At 47.4% G+C, this 19,573-nt stretch overlaps 1 protein-coding gene across 2 annotated transcripts in view; it reads left to right on the top strand.

Annotated features, from left to right (window-relative positions):
• Positions 1 to 19,573, top strand: part of LOC115471611 (acylamino-acid-releasing enzyme-like) — a 294,629-nt gene that overhangs the window by 26,253 nt on the left and 248,803 nt on the right. For both annotated transcript variants that reach the window (XM_030205319.1, XM_030205318.1), the window contains one exon: positions 2,474 to 2,600. In XM_030205319.1, the coding sequence (XP_030061179.1) occupies positions 2,474 to 2,600 (127 nt within the window). The remainder of the gene's footprint in view (positions 1 to 2,473; positions 2,601 to 19,573) is intronic.

Raw genomic sequence — 19,573 nt, 5'->3', positions numbered from 1 at the left:
ACGTTTTGAGCTAGACCTGTTTTTATAACAAATAAGGCACAAAAGGGTGCCCTAAATTACTAGATGACCGTTAGAGGGAATCAGAGGTGACCCCACGATACACCCCTAGTGGTCACTGACCCCCTCCCATCTCCCACAAATGTGAATACAAATATGATTTAGCAACCTCTATGACAGCCTCAGATGTTAGAGTCAGGTCTATTAGAGCAGCATGCAGGTCATTGGAGTAGCATTAGTCAGTGCAGTGCACCATGGCATGGGGGACTCTGGTCCCTATCTCTCTCTACCTGTCACATTTGTGGTGGAAACTGTGAGCCCTCCAAAACTCACCAGAAACCCACTGTACCCACGTATAGGTGCCCCATTCACCCATAAGTGCTATTGTAGTGGTGTACAGTTGTGGGCAGTGGGTTTTTGGGGGCTCAGCAGACAAGATAAGGGAGCAACAGTGAGATGTGTACCTGGGAGCATGTTTTTGAAGTCCACTGCAGTCCCCCCTAGGGTGCCCCATTTATCTCCTGGGATGTCTGGGAAACCAATGTACTAAAAATGCTGACCTCCTCCTACATTCCCAATAGCTTGTATTTCTCTGTTTTTCACTTGGACTTTTTTTTTTTTTAATGGACCAAAAAAACAAAACGTCCAAAGCACAAAACCTTCTTAGAAACAGTATTTTCGAAAACAAAAGATATATGTTTTTCTTTTTTGAGAATGAACTTCTTTCCTATTCAGATTTTTTTTTTTGTTACATTTGTACCCCGCGCTTTCCCACTCATGGCAGGCTCAATGCGGCTTACATGGGGCAATGGAGGGTTAAGTGACTTGCCCAGAGTCACAAGGAGCTGCCTGTGCCTGAAGTGGGAATTGAACTCAGTTCCTCAGTTCCCCAGGACCAAAGTCCACCACCCTAACCACAAGGCCACTCCTCCACTCCTGGATGTTTTTTTCAAAACGTCTAAAGTCGGACTTAGATGTCATATCAAAAATGCCCCGCTACGTATTCCTGGCGAAAATAGGTTAAAATACACTTCAAAATTTGTTCTTCTCCATGATTGAGCTGATGATCATTCCCCATTAACCAGCACCTATGAGAATGCTGATACCATTCCAAAAGGGCCCACCACTTTATCATATACTTGGAGCTTGTAAATCTCTCAGGTAGCCAATTTCACCCCCCTAAGTTGAAGTGCAGATGTTCTCTGTGCTAATAGTGTCCATGAGCTGGTAGAGAAACAGGAAATGTCCAAGCAGCCATGATAGACGTGCTCACACAGATGATTCAGGTTCAGGCCTGTATTTGGACATAGGCCTTAGTTGCACACAAGGTGACACACCAGGGACACTCCTACAGTATGGCAATACTTATGTTCTTGTGTTATGTTCTTACATCCCACTTGTTCGGACTGGTTATGTCAGGGACGATAAGGAAGATGGAATGTAGTCATACCTGTTAATTTCCTTTCCTTGAGTCTTGCTATACCAGTCTGTAACCTGTCCCAGAAGATTTTGGTTTCAAGGGACTCATTGAATTCTCTGCTTTTTCTCTCAAGTGGTGCATGTGTATAGTCTATGAATAAAATTTTTATGCTACAGTAGTCAGATGGGGTATGAATGCAGCATATAGGACCTTGATGTGCTTTGGCAGGGGCATACTGGAGAATTCCAGGAGGTACCAGCCTATATAAAATGGACAAAAATCAGTATCCCTACTTCCATCTGCTAGTAGGAAGTGGACACAACTCACTTATTTAGACTGATATGACAGTACCCAAGGAAAGGAAATTAACAGATATGACTACATTTCACCTTAAACTAGGACTTGTACAAGATCACTTCAGGGCCTCCAAGAGACAGAGCCTGCCCCAGGCCTGCCACTGCCCCCCCCCCCCCACTCAGGACGCAGCTGCTGAGCTCCCCCCTCTGGATACAGTTGCCGGGCCCCCCACCAACACTCGGGACACAGTCACCGGGCCCAACCTGGAACACAGCCGCCGCTGCGCCCCTTACTTACTCTCGGGCTGCCACGAGATCTGGTGCCGGGCCCCCCTTTCAGGCTGGGGAGGAGCTGATTCACTGACATGGGGGGCCCCCGCCCCCTATGTCAGTGTGTTCTTCCCCAGCCTCCAAGGGGGGCCCGGCGTCACAGTCTCTCTCTCACCTGCTCCAGTGTGCTGGGACTGGTTCCCAATAGGAGCGGGAGAGAGACAGACCCTGGGACCCGGTGCAGGCCCCCCTTGGAGGCTGGGCCCGAGGAATTTTGCCCCCACCTCTCGGCGGCCCTGGATCACTTAGGATATAAGTGACAGAAATTGGATCTTGGCTATATAGATGAAATAGCTCTGTGCCAAATCCAGGTATCCACCTGACTGCTCCAGAGAGTATAAAAACAGTAGAAGGGTAGTGTATTTGGGTTATAGGGACACAAGTCTACATTTGCCCTGGTGTTCATTCACTTTATTTTCTAATGTTTCAGAATGGTCGCAGCGAGACTTGGAACGGAATGAAAATGTGAAATTCTGCCGACACTACATAGTATTCCATGATAACGGATCCATTGTATACTCGGGGGCTTCTGGTAACAGTACAGAGATTAAAGGAGAGTAAGTAGAATATCTAACGCCTGAAATTTAAAAAAATTGTGTCCCTAACACAGTAGATAGAGTGGAGACATGTTGCACAGGAAGGGAAGAAGGGGAACATGTTGAACACGAAGGGAATGGAAAGGTAGAGGGAGAAATGTTGCCAATTGATATTTGTGTTGAACCCTCTCAAAAAATTGAAACACTTAGTGAAAACTTGGCCTTTTAGACAGGCTTTTGGAGATTTGTAATTTTTAGATTTTGTTTGATTATTGGGTCTTTCTTTTTTCTTTTCCCCCCTTTATGTTCTGCAATATTATTTTATTACTAGTAAAAAAGGCCCGTTTCTGACCCAAATGAAACGGGCGCTAGCAAGGTTTTCCTCATTGAGCAGTTGCCTGTGAGGTGCGATGCCCCCCCTCCCGGCACCACGGCGATGCATCCGGCCGCAGCCATCCGACCCACCGTGCCCATCGCACCCACCTTCGCGTTGGTTTGGCGGCGGGGGACCCGGAACCCCGCCACCACAAGTCCTGTGTGCTGAGTACGGCGTCATCGTCGGCGTTGGTAGCTGTGCAGGGCGGAGTTCTGTGCGTCTGACGTCATGCACGTGCAGGACGTCAGACGCACAGAAGCCCTGCCTCCACAGGCTAGGAACGCCGAAGATGACGCCGTAGTGAGCAGACAGGGCTTGTGCTGGCGGGGTTTCGGGTCCCCCGCCGGCAAAGCAACGCAAAGGTGGGTGTCTCAGGAGGGGGTTGTTGCGGGGGGGGGTGGGGGTGGGGGGGTGCTGGAGGTCCTTGTGTTGAGCTGCAGCTTTAGGGGGGGGGGGTCAACCGTTTGTTTAGGTGATTTTTTTTTCCTGCCCTTGACGTCATGACGTTTGACGCGAGGGCGGGGCACGGGTCTGTGGGGTGGCTTCACCACCATGAATCCACGAACCGTTCTGGGAGACTGACTGACTTCAGTGACGTCAGTGTCCTCAGAACGTTGAGGTTGCTTTTTATTATAGTAGAAGATTGTTGTGCTATTACATCCCATCCCATATTGTAGGTTTTGTGAGTTTAATTGTGTGTGTAGTATGTTGATTATTATTCAGTGATTATATTTTATGTTTCAACATTTTTATTGATGATAAACATAGACAATCACTACAGTCAGTACCTGGCATAAACAAATTTGCCACCATCAACAATTGCAAAATATAAATACAGTGTTAAAGTCCATCATCAACCAGTTTAACATTTTCTCCCTTCCCCCCTACCCCACCCACCTTCCCTGTGCCTATAAGATCACCCTAATATTCATAATGTACCATAAACAAATATGCAGTCCCTTAGCTACCTATCAAGTTCTTCAACGAACTGCATACAAACTACCTGCCTCCACTCAGTCGAGTCCTAACTTCCCCCTCCCCCCCACATCCCAACCTTCCCTACCCCAGTGCAACGCTCAATAAAGCCGGACACCTACAATTACCTATTCCAAGGTAGTTTATTCAGAATTTGACTACGTGCCCTTGGCGATACTCTATTAAGGTATGCTCCCTATACCGCTGGAAACCTCCGCTGCTTTCCCGGTGACAAATCCACACCCCTAGCTTCCCACAGCATTAATTCATGCAGCTTATTTCTCCAGTGCCAGAAGGAGGGAGGGTGATCTTGTATCCAATAGATAAATATGCATTTCTTCCCCAGAACACATGTCTTCCCCAGGAACAACTTTTCTCCTCTTGTACCCATTCGCCAAAGACAGGGTGCACTAAAGAGCGCTCTCTCATAAGTTAACCCAAATGTTCGTCCCAATACCTCCTGTAAAAAATGAGAGATTGCTGACCAATATGCGGATATCCTTCTACATTGCCACAGACCGTGAAAAACTGTGGCTTCAACTCTTTTACATTTAGGACAACACTGAGAATTTGTTACCCCCACATAGAAGGCCTGTCTATTGGAAATGTATGCCCTGTGTACCGATCTAAAATGGCAATTCTGCATTATGCACCAGGCGGGGACCACTTTGAAGGGCCGCCAATAACAGGGGGAGTTGGAATATATTGCACTATTGCACTAAATGAAAAATTAGATATAATAGGCATCTCTGAGACCTGGTGGAAGGAGGATAACCAGTGGGACACTGTCATACCGGGGTACAAATTATATCGTAGTGATAGGGTGAATCGGATTGGTGGAGGGGTAGCATTGTATATTAACGAGAGCCTTGAATCAAATAGATTGAAAATTCTGCAGGAAACAAAACACTCCTTGGAATCACTGTGGATTGAAATTCCATGTGCAAAGGAGAAAAGGATAGTGATAGGAGTGTACTACCGTCCGCCTGGCCAGGATGAACAGACGGATGCGGAAATGTTAAAGGAAATCAGGGACGCAAACAAACTGGGCAACACAATAATAATGGGGGATTTCAATTACCCGCATATAGACTGGGTTAATGTAACATCTGTACACGCAAGGGACATAAGATTTCTTGATGAAATCAAGGACAGCTTCATGGAACAGCTAGTTCAGGAGCCGACAAGAGAAGGAAAAATACTAGACTTAGTCCTTAGTGGTGCTCATGATCTAGTGCAGGGGGTAACGATACGAGGGCCGCTTGATAACAGTGATCATAATATGATCGGTTTTGATATTGGCATTGAAGGAAGTGAAACTAGGAATCAAGTACGCTAGCGTTTAACTATAGAAAAGGTGATTACGACAAATGAGAAAAATGGTGAAAAAAAGACTGAAAGGAGCAGCTCGCAGAGTAAAAAACTTGCATCAGGCGTGGATGCTGTTTAAAAACACCATCCTGGAGGTTCAGGACAAATATATTCCACGTATTAGAAAAAAGGAAAAAAAGACTAAACGTCAGCCGGCGTGGCTAAACAGTAAGATAAAGGAAATCATTAGAGCCAAAAAAACAATCCTTCAGAAAGTGGAGAAGAGAACCAACTGAAAGTAACAGGATAGATCATAAGGAATGCCAAGCCAAATGCCAAAGCGGAGATAAGGAGGGCAAAAAAGGACTTTGAGAAGAAATTAGCGTTGGAAGCAAAAATACATAGTAAAAATTTTTTTAGATACATTAAAAGCAGGAAACCGGCCAAAGAGTCGGTTGGGCCGCTGGACGAAAATGGTGTTAAAGGGGTGATCAAGGAGGACAAAGCCGTAGCGGAGAAATAAATGAATTCTTTGCTTCGGTCTTCACCGAGGAGGATTTGGGGGGGACACCGGTGCCGGAAAGAATATTTGAAGCGGGGGAGTCGGAGAAACTAAACAAATTTCTCTGTAACCTTGGAGGATGTAATGGGTCAGTTCAGCAAGCTGAAGAGTAGTAAATCACCGGGACCTGATGGTATTCATCCCAGAGTATTAATAGAACTAAAAAATGAACTTGCGGAGCTACTGTTAGAAATATGCAATCTGTCCCTAAAATCGAGTGTAGTACCGGAAGACTGGAGGGTAGCCAATGTTACTCCGATTTTTAAGAAGGGTTCCAGAGGAGATCCGGGAAATTATAGACCGGTGAGTCTGACGTCGGTGCTGGGCAAGATGGTGGAGGCTATTATTAAGAATAAAATTGCAGAGCATATATAAAAACATGGACTGATGAGACAAAGTCAGCACGGATTTAGTGAAGGGAAGTCTTGCCTCACCAATCTAATGCATTTTTTTGAGGGGGTAAGCAAACATGTGGACAATGGGGAGCCGGTTGATATTGTATATCTGGATTTTCAGAAGGCGTTTGACAAAGTGCCGCACGAAAGACTCCTGAAGAAATTGCAGAGTCATGGAATCGGAGGTAGGGTATTATTATGGATTAAGAACTGGTTGAAAGATAGGAAGCAGAGAGTAGGATTGCGTGGCCAGTATTCTCAGTGGAGGAGGGTAGTTAGTGGGGTCCCGCAGGGGTCTGTGCTGGGTCCGTTGCTTTTTAATGTATTTATAAATGACCTAGAGATGGGAATAACTAGTGAGGTAATTAAATTCGCCGATGACACAAATTATTCAGGGTCGTCAAGTCGCAGGAGGAATGTGAACGATTACAGGAGGACCTTGCGAGACTGGGAGAATGGGCGTGCAAGTGGCAGATGAAGTTCAATGTTGACAAGTGCAAAGTGATGCATGTGGGTAAGAGGAACCCGAATTATAGCTACGTCTTGCAAGGTTCCGCGTTAGGAGTTACGGATCAAGAAAGGGATCTGGGTGTCGTCGTCGATGATACGCTGAAACCTTCTGCTCAGTGTGCTGCTGCGGCTAGGAAAGCGAATAGAATGTTGGGTGTATTAGGAAGGGTATGGAGTCCAGGTGTGCGAATGTTATAATGCCGTTGTATCGCTCCATGGTGCGACCGCACCTGGAGTATTGTGTTCAGTACTGGTCTCCGTATCTCAAAAAAGATATAGTAGAATTGGAAAAGGTACAGCGAAGGGCGACGAAAATGATAGTGGGGATGGGACGACTTTCCTATGAAGAGAGGCTGAGAAGGCTAGGGCTTTTCAGCTTGGAGAAGAGACGGCTGAGGGGAGATATGATAGAAGTGTATAAAATAATGAGTGGAATGGATCGGGTGGATGTGAAGCGACTGTTCACGCTATCCAAAAATACTAGGACTAGAGGGCATGAGTTGAAGCTACAGTGTGGTAAATTTAAAACGAATCGGAGAAAATTTTTCTTCACCCAACGTGTAATTAGACTCTGGAATTCGTTGCCGGAGAACGTGGTACGGGCGGTTAGCTTGACGGAGTTTAAAAAGGGGTTAGATAGATTCCTAAAGGACAAGTCCATAGACCGCTATTAAATGGACTTGGAAAAATTCCGCATTTTTAGGTATAACTTGTCTGGAATGTTTTTACGTTTGGGGAGCGTGCCAGGTGCCCTTGACCTGGATTGGCCACTGTCGGTGACAGGATGCTGGGCTAGATGGACCTTTGGTCTTTCCCAGTATGGCACTACTTATGTACTTATGTAGTGGATATCAGTCTTCCCACCTCCGTGCTCCATCTATCCGCTAACACTTGTAGATCCCGAGCTTGTTCTCGTTTGCACAGCTCTCTATGAAACCATGATATTGATGCCTGACCTATAGCATCGCCTTCTAACAGTTCACATATCTGTCCACCAAAATGAGGCAACAGACTCCCGCTGGGCAGCGATCTCACATAATGAGCTAATTGTGCATAAGCTAGTATGCTGGATGGGCCCCGCCCACAAAGTTCTGCAAAGGCCGGATATGCCAACAAAGAGCCAACTGGCTGAATCAAATTTTCTAAATGGTCACTCCCTTTTCTTTTAATTGGCGGAACACTTTAGTGTCCCGACCCCGGTGCGAAATCTAGGTTCCCTTGCACTGGAAGCCACACGCTACTCAAAGGGTTCTGCCCCCATAGCCGAAGTATTACTTTCCCACAATTGCCACAAAGGCCTAAGCAAAATACTCTTCCTGAATTGCTCTGGCAATTGCCCCCTAGCCACATGGAGCAACGAGAACATATGCCATGGGCCAAAGTAGTTCCTTTCCAATCCCATGTCTGTGTAGGAACTTGAACCTAACAACCAATCCCTTAAATATCGAAGCAAACATGCTTGATTATACTTCCTAAGATCAGGGACCCCAACCCCCCGGACCTAGCGTCATCCACCACAAATTTCCACTTCATTTTCGACTTCCGTCCACCCCAACAAAAACCGTGCTGCTAATTTGTGAAACGTCGCCAAATCTTGCCTAGTTAGCCAGAGGGGCAAAAACTTGTAATACATAGAGCCACCACGGAAAAAAACGATCATTTTAAGCAGATGTACCCTACCCAAAAAGATACTGGCAGAGCTGACAAACTGCCAATTGTTCCTTCATCTCCTTTAACAACTTGGATATATTGATCTTATATAATACTAGTAAAACAGGCCGTTTCTGAGTGCTAGCAAGGTTTTCCTTGGAGTGGTATGTTTGAGAGAGAGGAGAGAGAGAGAGAGAGAGAGAGAGAGAGAGAGAGAGAGAGTGTGTGTCTGTGTGAGAGAGAGTGTATGTGTGTGTGAGAGAGAGTGTATGTGAGAGACAGAGAGTGTGTGTGTGTGTGGGGCTCTGAGTTTCATGACCCCCTCCTTCCTTCCCTCCCTCTCCTCCCCGCCGAGTTCCAGGTCCCCCTTCCATCCAAGGTGCAGGCCACCCTTCCCTCCGAGTTCCAGGTCCCCCTTTCCTCGGAGTGTGTATGTGAGAGAGAATGAGTGAGAGAGACAGAGAGTGTGTGTTTGTGTCAGAGAGAGAGAGTGTGAGAGACAGAGTGTGTGTGTGTGAGAGTGTGTATGTGAGAGACAGAGAGTGAGTGTGTGTGTGTGAGAAAGTGAAGCCTTCAAGCCTTGAAGCATTCGTGCACTCTGTAAGGCTCCATCTCCTCAATTGACGACACATAGTTCCGGAACGTTGAAGGCTTCACTTTCTCGGCTTCAGAATGTTGGAGGTGCATTTTATTATATAGGATGGAGGTGTCCATTGCTAACTGTATTCCCAAATACCTAAACTTCCCTGGCGCCCACCTCAGGAGAAAGCCCCTTCCCCAGGAGCATCTCACATCTTCCGAGCTCGCCAGTGCCTCTTATTTCAGAAAGTTCAATTGAAATCCAGAGAGGTCCCCAAATTCCACTAAGCTTTCCATAAGATTTGACAATGATGTCTTAGGTTCCGTTATAAGCATTAATAAGTCATCTGCAAATGCTGCCGATTTAAAGGTATGTTCCTCTATTTTTACCCCCTTTATACGCTGATTAAGTTGGATCTCCCATAATAAAGGGTCTAAAGTTAAAACAAACAGCAACGGTGACAATGGGCACCCCTGTCTTGTTCCCCTTCTGATCGGAAAACTATCCGACAATAATCCATTGGCATACACCTGCGGGTCTGCATATAATGCTCTTACTGCTTTCAAAAACCGCCCTCCTATACCGTATACTTCCAATACCCCATACATAAATCTCCAATCTACTCGGTCGAACGCCTTTTCAGCGTCGAAGCTCATTAATAATGCCTGGGTCCTTTCCAGTCTAACCGTTTCCAGTGCAGCTAATATTCTCATATTTTTTGCTATTACCCGCCCACAAGTGAACCCCATCTGAGATTCTGCTATCAACGACGGAAGAACTCTAGAGAACCTATTCACCATAATCTTGGCCAGATGTTTTACTTCCGTGTTGAGCAACGATATTGGGCGATAGGATTCTGGCCGGTCTGCCGGTTTACCTGGTTTTTGGAGAATTATAATTTGAGCTGCATTAAGATGTCTAGGCAACTGTTGCTGTTGGACCATGTTATTGAAAACCTCAGTCAACAACGGACTAATCTCCGTTTTCAGCAATTTATAAAATTCACTCTGAAAACCATCCGGCCCGGGGGCTTTCCCCAACACCCCCTGTTGAATTACCCACTCCACTTCTTCCACCGTCACTGGAGCTCCTAATCTAGCCAATTCAGACTCCGTTATCTTAGGCAACTCCATACTAGACAAATAAGCCTCACTATTCTCCAGCAGTGAGTCTTGCGATTCATATAACTGGGCAAAAAAATCTCAGAGAGAACTTTATTAATGGCCTTGTCCTCATGATGTCTCTGGCCATTTGAGTCCACTAGTGTTGATACCTTAGAGCGACCCACACTCCCTTTGGCCAACCTCGCTAGGAGACCACTACTTTTATTTGCAAACCGGTATAATTGATAGTTGTAATACTCCTGCGATCGTTTCGCCCATCCTGTAGCAATTCATTTAAACTTTGTTGTGCCTCCAATAGCTGCTTTTTCACCTGCAAAGATTTCGTCTCCCCAAACTGCCTTCGGAGAAGTCACCCGCTTCTCCAAACGCAGCACCTCCCTATTTCGTGCCTTCTTCTGGTGACTAGCGTAGGAGATAACTTCCCCTCTAAGGACTGCTTTGGCCGTTTCCCAGTATAATCCTGGATTCGATCTATGCTGCTCATTGGTTTCTGCATAACGTTTCCATTTTGAGACAAAATGGCAGGAAATGGCTATCCCTGTAGAGAAAAGAAGGAAACGCCACCCGTTCCCACGGAGGCAGCTTCACCACTAAACCATACTTCGACCCAAGCATGGTCCGAGACCATTATGGGCCCTATCCTGGTTTCTTCTACCTGTGTTAAAAGGTCTTGTGAGATCAGCATATAGTCGATTCTAGATAGTGGTTATACACTCTAGATATGTGCATATAGTTTCCGTTCCAAGGGATTGAGTGTTCTCCAGATGTCTATCAATCCTAATGTTGACTCATAAAGCTGCACCCCTCGTTCTGTTCTAGCCAATTCCCTATCTGTGGGGTCGGAGCGGTCTAGCCTCGGGTCTACTACATCATTCATATCCCCTCCCATCACTATCGGTGCATCTCCCATCCCCAATATCTGCTTAATCACCCCTTTAAAAACTTCCTCTCAAACATTCGGGGCATTAAATTATACACAATAACATCGGCTGACGTTCCAAGACTACTGATACCAGCACAAACCGGCCCCCCTGAGTCTGCTATAACTTTCTTGGTTTCCAAATGCAATCCCTTCTTTATTAAGATCACCACATCCCCCCTCCTTCCCGCTGCCGGCGCCTCATAAAAAGTTCCCACCCACCACTTTTTTAACTTCAGATGTTTTGCCGCCGAAAGGTGTGTCTCCTGCAGAAAGGCAACGGAGGCCCCCCTATCTCTCAATACTTTTAACAATTTCTAGTCTTTTTATTGGCGTTATTATCTTCTAGTCCCACCATGTCAACCTACTCCCCACTTTCCCCAAGGAATTCTTACTTCACAATGTATATCCTTTCACCACCCCAAAACCAGGGAATTTTCACCAGCCTCCATCCCCATAGCATGAAGTGAGCTCTCCGGAGGTCTAAAAGACCCCTAATTGCCTTTCCTAGCCTTTTGAGCGTTGCACTACCCCTCCCTCCCCCCCTCTTCTTCCCATCCCTTTTATCCGTCCACAAACTACACGGAACCCTTCCGTTTCTGAGCTTGAAGCCACCCTTTCCAATTAATCCTAGAAATCCTCCCTCCCCCCTCTACCCTTCAACGCCAGCCTCTCTTCACCAGGCCGATACTCACGAGTTAACGGTATCCATACCCATCTAAGTAAGCAAACTCACATTCCTCCATCTCCAACATCCCCACACAACAAGAACCAATGAACCTTGAAAAACAGTCATAAATCTGAACACCAACCCTCCAAACCTCCCATATTCTCCCTCCCCCCCGACATACACCCTTGTCTCCCCTTTTTGCTCTTCCTCTATTGCCATCCTGCTACCTTAATTATTTGTCCTCTCTCACTCACATTCTCTCCTGCCTTCCCATTCAACACCAGCCTCAGTCACTCTTTCCCAACAAATTCGCCCAGTGCTCATTGCTCCCCCTTCTTTCCATCCTCTGGCTACCAGGTCAACCGTTTATCTCTTACCCCCACACTAATTAACACAACAACAGAGATAGCACTGAACAGGTATCTCACCCCCCCACCTCCCTCTATCTTTACCCCTCTAAGATATAACTTTTACACAGCCTGGTATTTCCTAGTCGATCTTTTCTCATTTTATCCAAAAGCTCCTAAGGTCCTTTTCTCCCAGGGACTCCGGGAGACCAACCAATCTTAAATTATTTCGCCGGGAGCGATTTTCAATGTACTCCAGCTTCTCCTCCAGAGCTGCTATACGTTTTTGCAATGCTGGATTCTCGTCCAATGGCTTCTGCACCGTGTCCTCCACACTTCCCACTCACTGCTGCACCTCTCGAAGATCCATCGCCATAGTTGCGTACCTCTCTTCCATGCCATCAAGTTTGTGAAGAATTTTTGGAATTGCCGTCTACTGATTGTTCTACAGCTTCCGACACCTCCCGAATAATCTCTGCCGCCCACTGTGAGCTTGGAGTTGGAGATGGCGGTTGGCTCTTATCCGCCATCTTGGCCTCCGCTCCACTCCCCTTCTCTCGGCTTTCTTTTCTCACTGCCTTTGACACCATTCACGCCTTAAGCCAATGCATTTTCTAGTGCCTCAATCTGCACGTTCCGCTTAGGTCAGTGTGTTTTCGTTTTGGGGAGAAACAGGCTGATTCTAAACTCTGATTCTATCGGGTGCTTCAGAGCAGCGACTCACCACTTCCTCACTCCTCCATAACCCAATCGGAAGTCAGTGATTATATTTTAATATGCAGTACACAACAGAGAGGCTCTTCAGATCTGCACCAATGCAATAAACAGTGGGTCCAAAAGTAGTCTTGATAAAAATATCTTAATTGAAATATCACCCAACATGGTCCATGTTTCACCCACCTGCTTCATGGGTACACTACTAAAAGCAATCATATTAACATAAAATACAATAATGAATTACAAAACAGTCATCATACAAAATGTGAGGAATCCAGGTCAAAAATATGTACACTAAGCATGTCAATGCAAATTAAATTATATTCCATTAACACATATATTTTACAGTAAAAAATGCATTTAGATAAATAGAAAATCATATTTTTAAAAACCCCATAAAATACCATGAATAGATACAGAAACAAGTCTGTGCAATGTGGCAGACATAAAAATGGTGCCAAACGAAGTTTAAAAACTAAATACCTCTTTAAAGTATAGAGGAGAGATCTGATGGCTTATATACAATTAAGGCATTATGTAGCATCACTGGAGAGAACTGCTCTGACCCCATCGTTGGGAATAAAGATACAGGGTTTTTATATTTAAATCTGTTTATTAAGTTTTACAAAGTGAACATAGAAGGAGCATTTCTAATACATAGAAAAATCTATGACAAAATCTCCACGACAAATCAAATCAGTACATTGCGAAGGGCAAAGGGCCTTGTGTCTGATAGCCCCATACCTATAGTACCTCCTTCTATAGAAACCAACAATATAATCACACTGTGCAGCTGATCTTAGCTTCTACGATCGGGCGGATGGTTAAACAACTTGCTGCGGTTCTTGAGAAGAACTGTCATACAGAAATAGATATCTGCTAGCTGCTATTGTTCGCCGGACTGTGGAAATTTCTCCATCACCCAGATAACACCGCGGTTCTGCACCCCATGAGTTGCAAACTTTAAGCTTAATGTACCCCAAAAAGATACAGGGTTTTAAAAAAAAATTTCAGGAGGGGGGCCTCTCAATTTCAGGGCTACATGTGGCCATACAGCGGTGTTCCCGGGGGAGGACATTTGCAGACCTGGTTACAAGGTGAGCTCAAGACTTAGGTGGAGGACTAGACCCATTAAAGTTAATAAAGAGAATTCCTGAAATCTCAGTCAATGCGGCCCTAAGAGAATGCCAGTTTCGCACACTTCACAGGGTGTACTTTACGCAAGAGCAATTGTTCAAGATAGGGGCATTAGATTCACCAATATGTCAAAAGTGTAATCAGGGAACAAACTCCTTTTTCCACTCACTTTGGGAATGTTCTAGAACTCAGATTTTTTGGAAGGCGGTATTTGGGTACTTAGAGAAGCTAATAGGATGCGCAATATCATTCTCACCAAAGGCCATATTGTTAGATTATTATGAAGATTATCAGCTAACGAACAGAACATCTACACTGTTGTTGAGGAAGGCAGGGATTCTGGGGAAAAAAGTGATCTTGGGAGTATGGGTTGGAGATGAAGCGCCGTCCTTCTGGGCATGGAGAAATAAGCTGCTTGCTCTGATGATTTTTGAACATCAGTATGCTAAGCGCATGCCCAGGAGGTTGAAGCAGTTCCAAGGAGTATGGGGTGTATATATTGACTCCCTCCCACATAGGGCAAGAAGTCTGTTGTTAAATGCTGGATAAGCAGTTTCTCCGAGGACAAGCAGGCTGCTTGTTCTCACGACTGGGTGACGTCCGCGGCAGCCCCCACCAACCGGAAAAAAGCTTCGCGGGACGGTCGGCACGCAGGGCACGCCCACCGCGCATGCGCGGCCGTCTTCCCGCCCGTGCGCGACCGCTCCCGCCAGTTCCTTTTTTTCCGCGACTGGAGAGAGTTGTGCTTTTGCCACTCTCTCTGTTTTCAGCCGCCGGATTTTTCGACCGCGTTTACGCGGATCGTCGCTTCGCTTCGGATTACCGTTCGGTTTTCCCTTTTCTTGTTTGTTAAAAAAAAAAAAAAACAAATCTGCGCGTGTGGAGCACGCGCTCCCCTTTTCCCTCGCTTCTAGCGGGGACGCCACGTTGCGGCCTAGTGGTCGCTCGGTCGTTTATTTTTTCGTGGTGTGATTTTAGCCACCATTGACGACTTTGACTTCGCCGACGCGATTTTTCCGTCGATGTCCTCGAAGGTCCCGAGTGGATTTAAAAAGTGTGGTCGCTGCGGCCGGCCGATCTCGCAGACCGACACCCACGCTTGGTGCCTCCAGTGCCTCGGGCCGGAGCACAATCTCAAGTCGTGTGCTTTGTGTCTCGGTCTCCGGAAACGGACTCAGGTTGCGAGGCAAGTTCTGCGGGACCGTCTTTTTGGAACTTGCGCCGGCCCCTTGACGTCGACCTCGACGGCATCGGTATCGAAGGCCGGTTCTTCGGTACCGGTATCGATGCCCGAGACATCGGCACCGATGGCAGCGACCCCAGGAGAACAGGTCCCGTCGGCCCGCCGGTCCGCCGGTGAGAGTGGGGTTGAGAGGCCGCGCGGGCAGTCGGCCCCGGTCACTCCCTCAGCTCGTGAGCCACGGGACCGAACCCTGTCTGACCCGGTACCTCGAGACCGAGGGGGATCGACCTCCTCCTCCTCCATGCCCTCCGGCGCTGGTGACGTGCATCGAAAAAAGGACAAGAAGCGTCGTCACCGGGCGCCCTCGGTGCATCCCGAAGAGGAGTCGACGCCGAAGCGTCATCGTCGAGAGGAGAGGTCCCCGTCGGTTGTGGAGGTACCGACGCGTCAGGGTTCCGGCACCTCGGTGCCGTCTCCTGGCTCCCAGCAGCTTCCGGCACCGACACCCTTACCGGCCCCACCGCCTTTCCCGGCAGCGGGCCTGGACGAGTGCCTCAGAGCCATCCTTCCGGGGATCCTGGAAGGGCTGATGCGCCAGGCTGTGCCGGCGCCGGGGGTGCTTGCGCCCCCGGCGCCGATGACTGTGGCGCCGGCGAGCTCTAGCCCGGCGCCGGGGCCGTCGACACCGCCGCCGCTTGCGGTGCCGGTCTCGACCGCCACGCAGGTGGAGTCCCCGTCGACGTCGATGGAGGGAGCTCCGTCCCCGCCGGTGCAGGAGTCCGCCACTCGACGACACCGAGACCTTGGTGCCTCGACGTCGAGCCGGGCCCGGTACCGGACTCAGCTACATGAGCTAATGTCCGATACCGAGGATGAGGACTCGTGGGGGGAAGAGGAGGACCCGAGATATTTCTCCTCGGAGGAGTCTACGGGCCTTCCCTCGGACCCCACGCCTTCACCGGAGAGGAAGCTCTCGCCTCCTGAGAGTCTCTCCTTTGCCTCCTTTGTGCGGGATATGTCTATCAGCATTCCCTTCCCCGTGGTCTCTGTGGAAGAGCCGAGGGCCGAGATGCTCGAGGTCCTCGACTATCCATCACCACCTAGAGAGTCCTCCACGGTGCCGCTGCACAATGTCCTGAAGGAGACGCTGCTTCGGAACTGGGTGCGACCATTAACTAACCCCACCATTCCCAAGAAAGCAGAGTCCCAGTACAGGATCCACTCTGACCCGGAGCTCATGCGGCCCCAATTGCCCCATGACTCGGCGGTCGTGGATTCTGCTCTCAAGAGGGCACGGAGTTCGAGGGATACCGCCTCGGCGCCCCCGGGGCGGGAGTCTCGCACTCTGGACTCGTTTGGGAGGAAGGCCTACCAATCCTCCATGCTCGTGACCCGCATCCAGTCATACCTGCTCTATATGAGCATCCACATGCGGACCAATGTGCAACAGCTGGCGGACCTGGTCGATAAGCTCCCGCCGGAGCAGTCCAGGCCTTATCAGGAGGTGGTCAGGCAGCTGAAGGCTTGCAGAAAGTTCCTGTCCAGGGGTATTTTTGACACCTGTGACGTGGCCCAAGGTATAGTGATGCGCAGGCTCTCATGGCTGCGTGCCTCTGACCTGGACAACCGCACCCAGCAGAGACTGGCTGACGTCCCTTGCCGGGGGATAACATTTTTGGTGAGAAGGTCGAGCAGATGGTGGACCAACTGCACCAGCGGGAAACCGCTCTCGACAAGCTCTCCCACCGGGCGCCTTCAGCATCCGCCCCCACAGGTGGGCGTTTTTCCCGGGCCCGGCAGGCTGCACCCTATTCTTTTGCGAAGCGTAGGTACAACCAGCCGGCCCGAAGGCCTCGTCAGGCACAGGGACAGCCCCAGCGCGCTTGTTCTCGTCAACAGCGTGCGCCTAAGCAGCCCCCTGCGCCTCCACAGCAAAAGCCGGGGACGGGCTTTTGACTGGATCCACGGGAACATAGCCGCCCTACAAGTGTCCGTACCGGACGATCTGCCGGTCGGGGGGAGGTTAAAATTTTTTCACCAAAGGTGGCCTCTCATAACCTCCGACCAGTGGGTTCTCCAAATAGTGCGGTGCGGATACGCCCTGAATTTGGCCTCCCTGCCTCCAAATTGTCCTCCGGGAGCTCAGTCTTTCAGCTCCCATCACAAGCAGGTACTTGCAGAGGAACTCTCCGCCCTTCTCAGCGCCAATGCGGTCGAGCCCGTACCACCCGGGCAGGAAGGGCGGGGATTCTATTCCAGGTACTTCCTTGTGGAAAAGAAAACAGGGGGGATGCGTCCCATCCTAGACCTGAGAGGCCTGAACAAATTCCTGGTCAAAGAAAAGTTCAGGATGCTTTCCTTGGGCACCCTTCTGCCAATGATTCAGAAAAACGATTGGCTATGTTCCCTGGATTTAAAGGACGCATATACTCACATACCGATACTGCCAGCTCACAGACAGTATCTCAGATTCCGCCTGGGCGCACGCCACTTTCAGTATTGTGTGCTGCCCTTTGGGCTCGCCTCTGCCCCACGAGTGTTTACAAAGTGTCTCGTGGTGGTAGCGGCCTACCTACGCAAGCTGGGAGTGCACGTGTTCCCATATCTCGGTCCCGTTTCGAATGTCTTCATCAGGGAACCTGCTCACACCTGGAACACTGCGCCGTGACCACTTTATCATCAATCTGAATCTTCTGTCTTCTGAAGAAAATCTTCCGAGAATTTTTTCAGAAGATACGATTTTCTTCAGAAGACAGAAGATTCAGATTGATGATAAAGTGGTCACGGCGCAGTGTTCCAGGTGTGAGCAGGTTCCCTGATGAAGACATTCGAAACGGGACCGTAGGAACCAGTGCATTACCCATCTTAAATTGGATCTAGCGCCTCATTAAGAATAAATTGGCACAGCATTGAAAAAAACATTCGGCAATACTGGGCAAGATAAGTGAATTAGCTCCATGCTTTTTGATACGTTTAACAGTTTTTTAAGTCTTAAAAAGACGCTTATATGTTGTAATTATAATTGAAACAAAAAAAGAAAATACAAAAATTGAGGGTTTTTGAGTCAGTGATGACTTTTTCTACGAGCTATATAATGAACACCTATGTGTGAAAATAGCCGTAGTAGTTGAGACTTTTCCCTCATTTGCAACAAAATCTCTGCTATAGGTGTAATTAGGCTATGTATAACAAACCTAGGACTTTCACTATATTTTGAGAAGTGGAGGCGGATTGCCCCCTTCTTTTTCCCCTTTTTCATTTTCTTCCCCCCCTTTTTTTGTTGTTTTGTCTGTTCGGTGTCATATCTGTTGGGGTAACTTTTGCAAAAATTTGACGATGTGGGGAGGGGAGGGGTGGATAATTAGAGAATGAACGGGATAAAGGGTCAGAATCCAAGTAGGTATGTCCAAGGCTTATAATGAAAAGGTTGGATATTTAGGGGAAGGATTAGGCAGGGATGGAAGAAGGACAAATGTAAGTGGGATGGTGGAAGAGGGAGGGAGGGGGGGAAGTAGTAGGGAAAATATAAGGTTGAACATTACTAGTTTTAATATGTACATAGTTGGGCACTACTGATTTGTGAATGGTACGATACAGAAGGTGAAATATTTGTTCAATAAAAACTGTTTAAAGTAAATACACTGGTGGGAAGTAAAATGTTAAAAAGTTGGAGCATAAACAGAGGGAGGGGTGGGGGGGATAAAACGATAAAAGTTTGATGTAAGTAGCAAATTGTCTGAATTGTGTACTTATTCATGATTGAGTTTCTGTGTATTCAGAATGTGGAATGTGAATAAAACGTTGAAACTTAAAACTAAATACCTCTTTTTTTTACTAAACCACACTAGCGATTCTCACGCGGCAAATGTAACGCAATCCACTCAAAATGAATGGGCTGCAGCACATTCACCATGCCGAGAATCACTAGCGCAGTTTCATAAAAGAGGGCCCTGTCTCCTAATGAAACCTCTGTAATATCAGAGATCGAAACAAGGTTCGAGGAAAGTCATATTCACTGTACATACCAACACAAGGAGTGCAGTGCACTTCACACTCCCAAATTAAAACTTTAATACCATTCTTCAGCACTGATAACGGTCAAAGCTTTAAAACATAACAAAAAAATGCATGAAAAAATATGGCCAATTACACTTAACCATAATGTCAATAAACAATAGGTTCTTACCATCGTTGACAACGGCAAACAGCAAATCTCTCTCTTAGCAGCAACATTCCGACCACTGAGCATGATGGGACGGCTTAAGTCAGTACTTCCTACTGTGAGCAAAACCCTAATTACCAAGCGCAACTCAAAAAATATCTGGAAAAAAGTTTGGTACCTACAATTTCCAATGATCCATTTCTAAAACATACCTAAAAAATAAAAACAGCTTGAGTATTCTGAGAAGCACTCAAAAATGCTAAAAATTGTAATTGGAACTCATATGCATTCCAATGACATCGCACCATTTTCCAGCCACTCAGAAGGCTCTAAAATGGCAAAGTGCACAAATGAAATAAGCAGTGCTGTAGATTAA

The sequence above is a fragment of the Microcaecilia unicolor genome, chromosome 6 (genome assembly GCF_901765095.1).
Source record: "Microcaecilia unicolor chromosome 6, aMicUni1.1, whole genome shotgun sequence".
Classification (NCBI taxonomy): Eukaryota; Metazoa; Chordata; class Amphibia; order Gymnophiona; family Siphonopidae; genus Microcaecilia; species Microcaecilia unicolor.
The sequence above is the reverse complement of the archived record's forward strand: the minus strand, read 5'-3'. Positions and strand labels throughout refer to the sequence as shown.